This window comes from Balaenoptera ricei, chromosome 8 (genome assembly GCF_028023285.1).
Source record: "Balaenoptera ricei isolate mBalRic1 chromosome 8, mBalRic1.hap2, whole genome shotgun sequence".
NCBI classification, from domain to species: Eukaryota; Metazoa; Chordata; class Mammalia; order Artiodactyla; family Balaenopteridae; genus Balaenoptera; species Balaenoptera ricei.
The window spans coordinates 90,308,970-90,321,730 of record NC_082646.1 but is presented as its reverse complement, the minus strand read 5'-3'; the positions used below and the strand labels follow the sequence as shown (position 1 = coordinate 90,321,730).

At 37.5% G+C, this 12,761-nt stretch overlaps 1 protein-coding gene across 5 annotated transcripts in view; it reads right to left on the bottom strand.

The window, feature by feature from the left end:
- TRIM44 (tripartite motif containing 44) overlaps positions 1 to 12,761 on the bottom strand; it is a 113,369-nt gene that overhangs the window by 55,810 nt on the left and 44,798 nt on the right. For all 5 annotated transcript variants that reach the window (XM_059931389.1, XM_059931388.1, XM_059931392.1 and 2 more), the window contains exon 3: positions 7,724 to 7,963. In XM_059931389.1, coding sequence (XP_059787372.1) covers positions 7,724 to 7,963 — 240 coding nt within the window. The remainder of the gene's footprint in view (positions 1 to 7,723; positions 7,964 to 12,761) is intronic.

The window sequence follows — 12,761 nt, the reverse complement described above, 5'->3', positions numbered from 1 at the left end:
AATTTCTAATATGAAGAAAACTGAAAATATGACATTAAGAAAAAAATGGCATGAGAGGATGAAGGTGTTAACTAACTTTACTGGGGTAATCATTTTGCAATATATACATGTATCAAATCATCACATTGTACACCTTAAACTTACATATGTTATATGTCAACAATATCTCAATAAAGCTGGGGAAAAACACACACACACACACACAAAATAAAAAAATAGAATAAATATAACACCCAATGATAACTATCAAGTTAGTGTGTTGTATTTATTTTCTGCTGTGTCTATGAGTTTTAAACGTTTTATAATGATTAAAAAAGAAATAACTTTAGTTATTTGAAGAGGGGAAAGACCACATCTTATTGAAGAGAAGAAAGACCACAGGACATAGAACTGGTATTGAAACTCTTCCCCTACCCTATGTTCTATAAGATGACCAAAAAAGATTTATTTAAAACACATTTTAAAAAAAATGTCACCAGGAAACCTTGTAATCTTTGGACTCCTTCAACCAGAAACTCTGTGATTCTGCTTGACCTAATCAAATTCATCTATCCTGAAGGTTTCTTAAAACAGATATACTGTGTTAATGTTCTGGTTTTAGAATAATCTTCATGAATCAAAGGCAAATAGCACTTGGGCAGGTGGAATATCTAGACGCATTGTTTTTATCAGCTTTATTGAGGTATAATACCATAAAATTACCTGTTTTAAGTGTATATAAATAACTAAGTAAATTTAGAGTTATGCAACTATTATTACAAACTTGCTTTAAAACTATATGTATATATACACACACATACACACAGATATGAAATTATCTTTTTTTCTTCTTAATTTCTTTAAAAGCATATGGCTTTAAGCTAAAATTATAACTGTTTTGCAGTGTTTATAACATATGTAGATTATATACATGTGACAACTATAACATAAAGGATATGGAAAGAGGGTCAGTTGGTCTATACGGTTTCAAGCTATCTACATTTTATGTGAAGTGGTTCAATATTAATTTTAAGTAGACTGAAAATTTAAGGATATATATTATAATCCTTATGGAAACCACTAAAAAATAATGCAAAGTAACAGAGCTAAAAGGCCAATGGATATATAACAATGGAATTCAAATAAATGTTTCAAAAATCCAAAAGAAAGCAGGAAAAGACAATGAGAGGAACAAAAACAGAATAACAAACAGAAAACAAATTGTAAAATGGTAGACCTAAATTTAACCATATTAAGAATAACATTAAATGTTAATGGACATTACACTTGAATTAAAAGGCAGAGATTATCAGAATGGATAAATGACTAAGACCCAGCTATATGCTGTCTGTGAGAGACATAATTTAACAATACAGACAGACTGAAAGCAAATGGATGGAAAGAGATAAACCACAAAAACAGCAGATTGGCTCTACTAACATTAGATAAAACAGTTATCAAGACAAAGAGTATTATCAGAGAAAAAGGGAATGTTCATAATGATTAAAGGGTTGGTTCATCAGGAAGATGTAACAATCATAAATATGTATTTGCTTAATGATAGAGCTTCAAAATATCTAAAGAAAAGTTGACAGAATTAAAGAAAGAAATAGATAATCCCTAATCATACTTGGAAATTAAATATCCCTCTCTCAGCAGTTGATAAAACTAGACATAAAAATCAGTAAAAACATATATCATCTGAACACCTAATTGATATTTAATAGAACACTACCTCAAACTACAGAATACGTATTCTTTTCAGGTGCACATATGCATTCACCAAGACCATATGTTGGGCCATAAAGCAAATCTCAGTTAAGTGTTAGAAGATGGAAATCATTCAGAATAGGTTCTCTGATCACAATGGAACTAAATTAGAAATGAATAACCATAAGATAATGTAGGAAAATCCCTAATATTTAGAAACTAAACAATATACTCCTAAATAATCAATGAGCAAAAAGAAGAAATCACATGGTAAATGAAAAAATATTTCAAATTGAATGATAATGAAAACACAACATAACCAAAGTTGTATGATTCAACTACAGCAGCGACTAGAGGGAAATGTACTGCTCTAAAAGTTTACATAAAAGAAGAAAGTAGTAAAATCCGTGATCTATGAAGCTAGATAAAAAAACAAGGTAGGGCTTCCCTCGTGGTGCAGTGGTTAAGAATCCGCCTGACAATGCAGTGGACACGGGTTCGAGCCCTGCTCCAGGAAGATCCCACATGCCGTGGAGCAACCAAGCCCATACGCCACAACTAATGAGCCTGCGCTCTAGAGCCCGCGAGCCACAACTACTGAGGCCGAGTGCCACAACTACTGAAGCCTGCACGCCTAGAGCCCGTGCTCTGCAACAAGAGAAGCCACCCAATGAGAAGCCCGTGCACCGCAATGAAGAGTAGCCCCCACTTGCCGCAACTACAGAAAAGCCCGCGTGCAGCAACAAAGACCCAACACAGCCAAAAAAAAAAGTACAGATGATATCAAGTTAATTCTTAAAAAACAAAGAAACCAAAAAAACAAGGTAAACTCAAAATAAGTAAAAAAAAAAAAAAGCAGATGTAAACAAAACAGAAAACAAAGAGTAAAATTAGCAAATCCAAAAATCAATTCTTTAAAAAGACCAATAAAATTAATAAAATACAAGTTAAACTGATCAAGGAAAAAAGGGGGGAAGATCACAAATTATCAGTAACAGAAATGAAAGATGGCTATAGACACATCAGAGGCTACAGTTAAAAAATCATAAGAAAATACTATAAACAACTTTATACTAGAAACTAAAACAACTTAGATGAAAATGACAAATTCCTTGAAAATTACAGCTAATACAAATTTTGAAAATTTTAAATCAATATAAGATGAAAAAATTTGACTAGTTCTATATTAAATAAACTGAATTGGTTATCAAAAACCTTCACATAAACTCCAGGACAGATTGTTTTGCTGGTAAATTCTATCAAATATTTAAGGAAGAAATAACACCAATCTTACATAAACTCTTACAGAAAACAGATGAGGAAATACTTCTCAGCTTGTTTTCTGAGGCCAGCACAATCCTAATACCTGACAATCCTAAAGCCTGACAATTACATTATAAAAATACAAATTTACAAATGAATATCCCTCTTTGAACACAGACGTAAAAATCTCTAACAAGATATTAATGAATTGAACCCAGATAATACATTAATGATCAAGTGGGAGTTTATATTGGGAATGAAAGGTTGATTTAATATTGTAAAATTAACCAATGTAATCAACCATCACAACAGAATAATGGAGAAAACCCAATTAATCATTTCAATGGCTACAGAAGAAAATCTTACATATACCACGTTCATTTGAATTACTGTTCTATCCATATCCATATCTAATGTGTCATTCCTCTCTGGCTACTCTGCTTTCAAGATTTTTTATTTGTCCTTAGTTTTTGGAAGTTTGACTTTGATATGTCTGGGTATGGATTTCTTAGATTTATCTCACTTGGGTTCATTCAGCTTCTTAAATCTCTAGGTTTATGCTTTTCAACCAAATTTTAGGAGTTTGGAGCCATTATTTCTTGAATTTTTTTTTAGCCCTATATTCCTTTTCCTCCCCTTACTGTACAAGTGACATGTATGTTAGATCTTTCTTTATTGTCCCATAGGTCCCTGAGACTCAATTCAATTATTTTTCAATCTTTTTTCTTGGTTTTTCAGATTGGATGTCTACTGATCTGTCTTCAAATTCACTGATTCTTTCCTCCGTCATTTCCAATTTGCCATTGAGTCAGTCCAGTGAAGTTTTTATGTCAGTCACTGTATTTTGCAGTTCTAAAATTTCATTTGGCCCTTCTCTATATCTTATATTTCTTTGCTGATATTTTTTAATTTTTCATTTGTTTCCAGAGTTTGTTATTGCTTATTTAGACATTTTTATAATAGCGACTTTAAAATCCTTGTCTGATAATTCCAAATACTATGTCACCCTATGTAGGTGTTGGCATCTACTGATTTTCTTTCTCATTAGAGTTGAGATTTCATTGGTTCTTGGTATGATGAGTAACTATGGACTGTATCCTGGACATTATAAGACCTGCTTCCTGTTTAAATCTTCTATTCTAGCAGGTAGTCAACCTATTTAGGTCAGAACACATGTCCTAGACCACTTTTGTGGCCTGACTCTCACTCAGCCCATATTTATAGGCTCATTTCACAACTTGGGATCTGTCAACTGCCCTCTTCTCCGGCTGTGATTTCTGGCTTCCGTCATTAACTGTGAATAGTATTTGCCCCACTGACTATGGTTCAAATGTCAATTGAGTTTATAAAGCTTCTGCAGTGCCATTCTGGTTGCCTCCCTCAGGTGACAGTGCTCCAATGGAGACTCTATAGTCTCCACTGGTGTTAGCTCAGGAGGAGGAAGGGCACAAACTCATCACTACACAGTAAAAGGGGATGGTATGAATCCACCCACTGACTCAGTTGGGGAGGGGCTTTGCCTAGTTAACGCAGGGGTGGGAGGGAGAAGTTAAAGCTCCATCCACAGTCCCCATAGGGGAGGGCTGTTATTCCCTTCCTATTACTGCGGGGGAGGGGTATAAATCAGAGTCCCACCTTCAGGCTCCATGGGAGGTGGGCACCATTCACTTCTGAGAGGGGCAGGTAGAAGTTAGACTTTTACCTAAAGGCTCCATGGAGAAAAAAGTGACACCTCATTGCTATAGGCGAGGGTATAAAATAGACCCCACTACTGTGGTGCCAATTGGGGCTGGGAAGGGATTCATTGCCAGAATATGCAGGTATTATTAAAAGGTTTCTCTTCAGCTGAACCGCCCTTTCCCCAGTCCTTTGGCTAGAGAGCAGGTTTTTCTTGGAGACGTTCTTTTTGCCTGTGCTCATTAGCATTTCCAGTTTGCAGGGCACCCAGGCCAGGATACACAGGAAGCAAGAAAACGCCCCCCAGGGCACTCATTGCTGTGTGGCTCCTCATATCCCAAGGTCCCTGGTCAGTCTGCCATCTTTCCTCCACTTTTGAGAGTCTTCTGGTAGGTGACTTAATATTTTGTCCAGAATTTTTTACTGTGATTAATGGAAGGAGTAAAATGAAATGCATTTACTCCATCTTGTTCAGAACCAGAAGATGCAATTTGTTTTCAAATGCAAAGATAAGATGCATTGAGGAGTAGAAGGTTGGAAGATGGCTATATATATAAAATGAATCAGTATAGTAAATTGTTAATGGCAGAATCTTGGTGCAGGTATATGGGTGTAATCTGTAAAAAATCCTTTCAACTTTGCTGTACATTTGAAAATTTTCACAATAAAATCTTGGGGGGGGATCTTTTGATTAAATTAAAAATACAGGTAATTTTAAAAAATCTATACCATGCAAAGAGAAGAAAAGAACTCTGTTGAGGGCTTCCCTGGTGGCACAGTGGTTAAGAATCCGCCTGCCAATGCAGGGGACATGGGTTCGAGCCCTGGTCCGGGAAGATCCCACATGCCACGGAGCAACTAAGCCCGTGCACCACAACTACTGAGCCTGCGCTCTACAGCCCATGAGCCACAACTCCTGAGCCCATGTGCCACAACTACTGAAGCCCACGTGCAGCAACGAAGACCCAACACAGCCAAAGATAAATAAATAAATAAATTAAAAAAAAAAAAAAAAAAAAAAGAACTCTGTTGAGTGAAAGAGAGGTACTGGAAATTTGCTCTGCTCAATAAGTTACCAGATTAGCTGGAACGAGAGGCTATTAGATAATAACAGCTCTGTGTTAAAGCTCTAGCCAGATGTATGCTACTTCTCATTGTTAATAGCTTATTTTGTCCATTGCCTGGTACTTAGGCCTTGTCATCTTTATATCCCTGAGAGTAATTCCATCAGAGTTAACAAGGATAGTGCAGTTGAGTCACTGAAGTACTTAAAGGACAGTTAATGTTGGGGAGGGACTAAATTCATTATTTGAAATGAAAATAAAAGAGAGGGAGATGTCTTTAAAAATGAAATCTTTATTTTTGAAAAAAGAACCTAATCAACACACAATAAATATGGAAGGTCCAATCTGAGGGGAATTGGGGACAGAGTTATGCCAATGATCCCTTGAGTTAAGGCTGAACTTTTTAAGACACAAAATCTATTCCAATATTAAGTAAAAAATTTTAAATTAATTAATTAATTTAAAAAAAAGACACAAAGTGACGACCTCCACAGAGTAAAAGGTCTTAGGAATGCAAGACTGTCTAGGGCACTGATTATCCTTATTCTTCCCACAGATATAAACGGGATGTTTGGCATACAGCTCATAGTAGGGAAAAAGCACAGGCATGGGAACAGGATGGACTGGATCCTGGCTCTCTTTTCTGCTAACTAAATGACACTGAGTCAATGTCTGCAGTTCTCGGCATCTCAATAGCCCATCTCAAAAATGGAGACAATGAATGCCGAAATAAGGATTAAATGAAATGATAAATATAACATGCTCTCTTGCCTATCTAGAAACTTATTTAGGCACACACTTTGTTAATTCTGAGGAGGATGAAATGAAAAGAACAAGAGCTATTCTATTCCTTTCACACAGTGATGAAAATTAATCAAGAACCCTGGATGAGTGAAGCAGGTAACTGTCCAATGGTCTCTTACATTCCTGTCAGGACAGCACAGACAGTACCTGCCTCCTGGATCATAGCGTGGCTCTTCTGCTGGCTGGTTTATTCTGTGGCTAGGCTTTCCTGGGCCAAGGCAAAACTATTGGTTAAGGCTGAGTTCACTGAATCAGCAGCTGTCCTAGAAACTTCACAGGACTCTCCTACGTTTTCTTCTAGAAGGGCCTACCCTAAACCTATCTGGCATAACCTTGACCAGAATTTTCAACATAATGGTATGAAACCTCATAAACAATAGCTTCTCCCCAGTGGCTGAAATATAAGTTATATATATATATTTTAAAGACAATCAGATGTTTTTATTTATTTATTTATTTATGGCTGTGTTGGGTCTTCGCTTCTGTGCGAGGGCTTTCTCTAGCTGCGGCAATAGGGGGCCACTCTTCATCGCGGTGCGCGGGCCTCTCACTATCGCGGCCTCTCTTGTTGCAGAGCACAGGCTCCAGACGCGCAGGCTCAGTAATTGTGGCTCATGGGCCCAGTTGCTCGGCGGCATGTGGGATCTTCCCAGACCAGGGCTCGAACCCATGTCCCCCGCACTAGCAGGCAGACTCTCAACCACTGCGCCACCAGGGAAGCCCCCTCATGCCTCTCTTAATCTAACAGTCATGCCCCCAATTTATGCAGTTAGCTCCATATAAAAACCAGCCTGAGGCACCTTTTTACTATTCACAGAATCAGTCCAAAATCTTTTATTTTGGCCTGCTTTATGCTCCACTTCCTGACTCTCACTCAGCCCATATTTATAGGCTCATTTCACAACTTGGGATCTGTCAATTGCCCTCTTCTCCGGCTGTGATTTCTGGCTTCCGTCATTAACTGTGAATAGTATTTGCCCCACTGACTATACTCCTTTAAGTCATGGTGTACAAATATTCTGCTAGGCCTAGTTGTTGAGCACAGGGCCTAGCAGCCAATACTTCCAGACTGGTTTACACACCAATCTAAACACTGATACCCTATCTAAGCTTTCAATCTATTCATGTTTAGGGACCAAAAGGGGGAATTTCCAGGATTAACAAACATGGCAATCAGCTTCTGCCTATTTCTTGTGCTACTAATTATTATAGGCATTCTCCTTTACCTCTGCCTTTGGCTCAGCTGATTCATTAGAGGTATCAAGTTGTTCCTTGGCTTGGGCCATCTGAGTCATCAATCTATCCATATGGGACTGGATGTCTGCCAGTATCTCAGTCACATGAGCCGTGGCCATCGCTTCCTGGATGTCCACTAAATGAAGGGCCTTCTGCTCCTCATCAGCAATCACTTTTTGAACTTTCTTAAATTCCTGCTGTATAAACACCTTCATCTGGTCCCGGGTTACCTGCAGAAAACAGACAAGAATAAGTTGGACACACAAAGAAATGGAAGAGTAGAGCTATTATTGTAAGTGCCAGGCAGACCTGGCCAAAACACACACAAACCATGGGTCCTAAGTGATCCTGAAGTTTTGGGAATACCCTCTGAACAATGCTCCTCTAATATCGTTGATGAATTTCCTGCTAATCTTTCTTGACTATTTCATTCTTTAGGAAGTAATTCCTTATCCTTCCTTTTTACTTTTTCCTTTGTTTATTTATTTTTAAAATTTTTAAAATTTTATTTTATTTATTTTTTATACAGCAGGTTCTTATGTCATCCACTTTATCCACATCAGTGTATACATGTCAATCCCAATCTCCCAACTCATCACACCGCCCCCACCCACCCGCCGCTTTCCCCCCTTGGTGTCTATACATTTGTTCTCTACATCTGTGTCTCTATTTCTGCCCTGCAAACCGGTTCATCTGTACCATTTTTCTAGGTTCCACATATATGCATTAATATACGATATTTGTTTTTCTCTTTTGGACTTACTTCACTCTGTATGACAGTCTCTAGATCCATCCACGTCTCAACAAATGACCCAATTTCGTTCTTTTTATGGCTGAGTAATATTCCATTGTATATATGTACGACATCTTCTTTATCCATTCGTCTGTCGATGGGCATTTAGGTTGCTTCCATGACCTGGCTATTGTAAATAGTGCTTCAATGAACATTGAGGTGCATGTGTCTTTTTGAATTATGGCTTTCTCAGGGTATATGCCCAGTAGTGGGATTGCTGGGTCATATGGTAATTCTATTTTTAGTTTTTAAGGAACCTCCATACTGTTCTCCATAGTGGCTCTATCAATTTACATTCCCACCAACAGTGCAAGAGGGTTCCCTTTTCTCCACACCCTCTCCAGCATTTGTTGTTTGTAGATTTTCTGATGATGCCCATTCTAACTGGTGTGAGGTGATACCTCATTGTAGTTTTCTTTTGCATTTCTCTAATAATTAGCAATGTTGAGCAGCTTTTCATGTGCTACTTGGCCATCTGTATGTCTTCTTTGGAGAAATGTCTATTTAGGTCTTCTGCCCATTTTTGGATTGGGCTTTTTTTTTAATATTGAGCTGCATGAGCTGTTTATATATTTTGGAGATTAATCCTTTGTCTCTTTGTCTGTTGATTCATTTTCAAATATTTTCTCCCATTCTGAGGGTTGTCTTTTCATCTTGTTTATGGTTTCCTATGCTGTGCAAAAGCTTTGAAGTTTCATCAGGTCCCATTTGTTTATTTTTGTTTTTATTTTCATTACTCTAGGAGGTGGATCAAAAAAGATCTTGCTGTGGTTTATGTCAAAGAGTGTTCTTCCTACGTTTTCCTCTAAGAGTTTTATAGTGTCCGGTCTTACATTTAGGTCTCTAATCCATTTTGAGTTTATTTTTGTGTATGGTGTTAGGGACTGTTCTAATTTCATTCTTTTACATCCAGTTTTCCCAGCACCATTTCTTTTTTTAAAAATTTATTTATTTATTTATTTATTTTTGGCTGTGTTGGGTCTTCGTTTCTGTGCGAAGGCTTTCTCTAGTTGCGGCGAGCAGGGGCCACTCTTCATCGCGCTGCGCGGACCTCTCACTGTCGCAGCCTCTCTTGTTGCAGAGCGCAGGCTCCAGACTCACAGGCTCAGTAGCTGTGGCTCACGGGCCTAGTTGCTCCGCGGCATGTGAGATCTTCCCAGACCAGGGCTCGAACCCGTGTCCCCTGCATTGGCAGGCAGATTCTCAACCACTGCGCCACCAGGGAAGCTCATCAGCACCATTTCTTGAAGAGACTGTCTTTTCTCCATTGTATATCCTTGCCTCCTTTGTAATAGATTAGTTGACCATAGGCGCGTGGGTTTATCTCTGGGCTTTCTATCTTCTTCCATTGATCTATGTTTCTGTTTTTGTGCCAGCACCATATTGTCTTGATTACTGTAGCTTTATAGTATAGTCTGAAGTCAGGGAGTCTGATTCCTCCAGCTCCGTTTTTTTCCCTCAAGACTGCTTTGGCTATTCGGGGTCTTTTGTGTCTCCATACAAATTTTAAGATTTTTTGTTCTAGTTCCATAAAAAATGGCATTGGTAATTTGATAGGGATTGCATTGAATCTGTAGATTGCTTTGGGTAGTACAGTCATTTTCACAATATTGATTCTTCCAATCCAAGAACATGGTATATCTCTCCATCTGTTGGTATCATCTTTAATTTCTTTCATCAGTGTCTTATAGTTTTCTGCATACAGGTCTTTTGTCTCCCTAGGTAGGTTTATTCCTTGGTATTTTATTCTTTTTGTTGCAGTGGTAAATGGGAGTGTTTCCTTAATTTCTCTTTCAGATTTTTCATCATTAGTGTATAGGAATGCAAGAGATTTCTGTGCATTAATTTTGTATCCTACAACTTTACCAAATTCATCGATTAGCTCTAGTAGTTTTCTGGTGGCATCTTTAGGATTCTCTATGTATAGTATCATGTCATCTGCAAACAGTGACAGTTTTACTTCTTCTTTTCCAATTTGTATTCCTTCTATTTCTTTTCCTTCTCTGATTGCCATGGCTAGGACTTCCAAAACTATGTTGAATAATAGTGGTGAGAGTGGACATCCTTGTCTTGTTCCTGATCTTAGAGGAAATGCTTTCAGTTCTTCACCATTGAGAATGATGTTTGCTGTGGGTTTGTCGTATGTGGCCTTTATTATGCTGAGGTAGGTTCCCTCTATGCCCACTTTCTGGAGAGTTTTTATCATAAATGGGTGTTGAATTCTGTCGAAAGCTTTTTCTGCATCTACTGAGATGATCATATGGTTTTTATTCATTTTGTTAATATGGTGTATCACATTGATTGATTTGCATATATTGAAGAATCCTTGCATCCCTGGGATAAATCCCACTTGATCATGGTGTACGATCCTTTTAATGTGTTGTTGGATTCTGTTGGCTAGTATTTTGTTGAGGAGTTTTGCATCTATATTCATCAGTGATATTGGTCTGTAATTTTCTTTTTTTGTAGTATCTTTGTCTGGTTTTCTTATCAGGGTGATGGTGGCCTCATAGAATGAGTTTGGGAGTGTTCCTTCCTCTGCAATTCTTTGGAAGAGTTTGAGAAGGATGGGTGTTAGCTCTTCTCTAAATGTTTGATAGAATTCACCCGTGAAGCCATCTGGTCCTGGACTTTTGTTTGTTGGAAGATTTTTAGTCACAGTTTCAACTTCATTACTTCTGATTGATCTGTTCATATTTTCTATTTCTTCCTGGTTCAGTCTTGAAAGGTTATACCTTTCTAAGAACTTGTCCATTTCTTCCAGGTTGTCCATTTTATTGGCATAGAGTTGCTTGTAGTAGTCTCTTAGGATGCTTTGTATTTCTGCGGTGTCTGTTGTAACTTCTCCTTTTTCATTTCAAATTTTATTGATTTGAGTCCTCTCCCTCTTTTTCTTGATGAGTCTGGCTAATAGTTCATCAATTTTGTTTATCTTCTCAAAGAACCAGCTTTTAGTTTTATTGATCTTTGCTATTGTTTTCTTTGTTTCTATTTCATTTATTTCTGTTCTGATCTTTATGATTTCTCTCCTTCTGCTAACTTTGGGTTTTATTTGTTCTTCTTTCTCTAGTTCCTTTAGGTGTAACGTTAGATTGTTTATGTGAGATTTTTCTTGTTTCTTGAGGTAGACTTGTATAGCTATAAAATTCCCTCTTAGAACTGCTTTTGCTGCATCCCATAGGTTTTGGATCGTCGTGTTTTCATTGTCATTTGTCTCTAGGTATTTTTTGATTTCCTCTTTGATTTCTTCATTGATCTCTTGGTTATTTAGTAACGTATTGCTAAGCCTCCATGTGTTTGTGTTTTTTACGGTTTTTTCCCTGTAATTCATTTCTAATCGTGTAGCGTTGTGGTCAGAAAAGATGCTTGATATGAGTTCAATTTTCTTAAATTTCCTGAGGCTTGATTTGTGACCCAAGATGTGATCATCCTGGAGAATGTTCCGTGCGCACTTGACAAGAAAGTATAATCTGCTGTTTTTGGATGGAATGTCCTATAAATATCAATTAAACCTATCTGGTCTATTGTGTCATTTAAAGTTTCTGTTTCCTTTTTTATTTTCATTTTGGATGATCTGTCCATTGGTGTAAGTGAGGTGTTAAAGTCCCCCACTATGATTGTGTTACTGTCGATTTCCTCTTTTATAGCTGTTAGCAGTTGCCTTATGTATTGAGGTGCTCCTATGTTGGGTGCATATATATTTATAATTGTTATATCTTCTTCTTGGATTGATCCCTTGATCATTATGTAGTGTCCTTCCTTGTCTCTTGTAACATTCTTTATTTTAAAGTCTATTTTATCTGATACGAGTATTGCTACTCCAGCTTTCTTTTGATTTCCATTGGCATGGAATATCTTTTTCCATCCCCTCACTTTCAGTCTGAATGTGTCCGTAGGTCTGAAGTGGGTCTCTTGTACACAGCATATATATGGGTCTTGTTTTTGTATCCATTCAGCAAGCCTGTGTCTTTTGGTTGGAGCATTTAATCCATTCACGTTTAAGGTAATTATCGATATGTATGTTCCTATGACCATTTTCTTAATTGTTTTGAGTTTGTTTTTGTAGGTCCTTTTCTTCTCTTGTGTATCCCACTTAAAGAATTTCCTTTAGCATTTGTCGTAGAGCTGGTTTGGTGGTGCTGAATTCTCTTAGCTTTTGCTTGTCTGTAAAGCTTTTGATTTCTCCGTCGAATCTGAATGAGATCCTTGCCAGGTAGAGTAATCTTGGTTGCAGT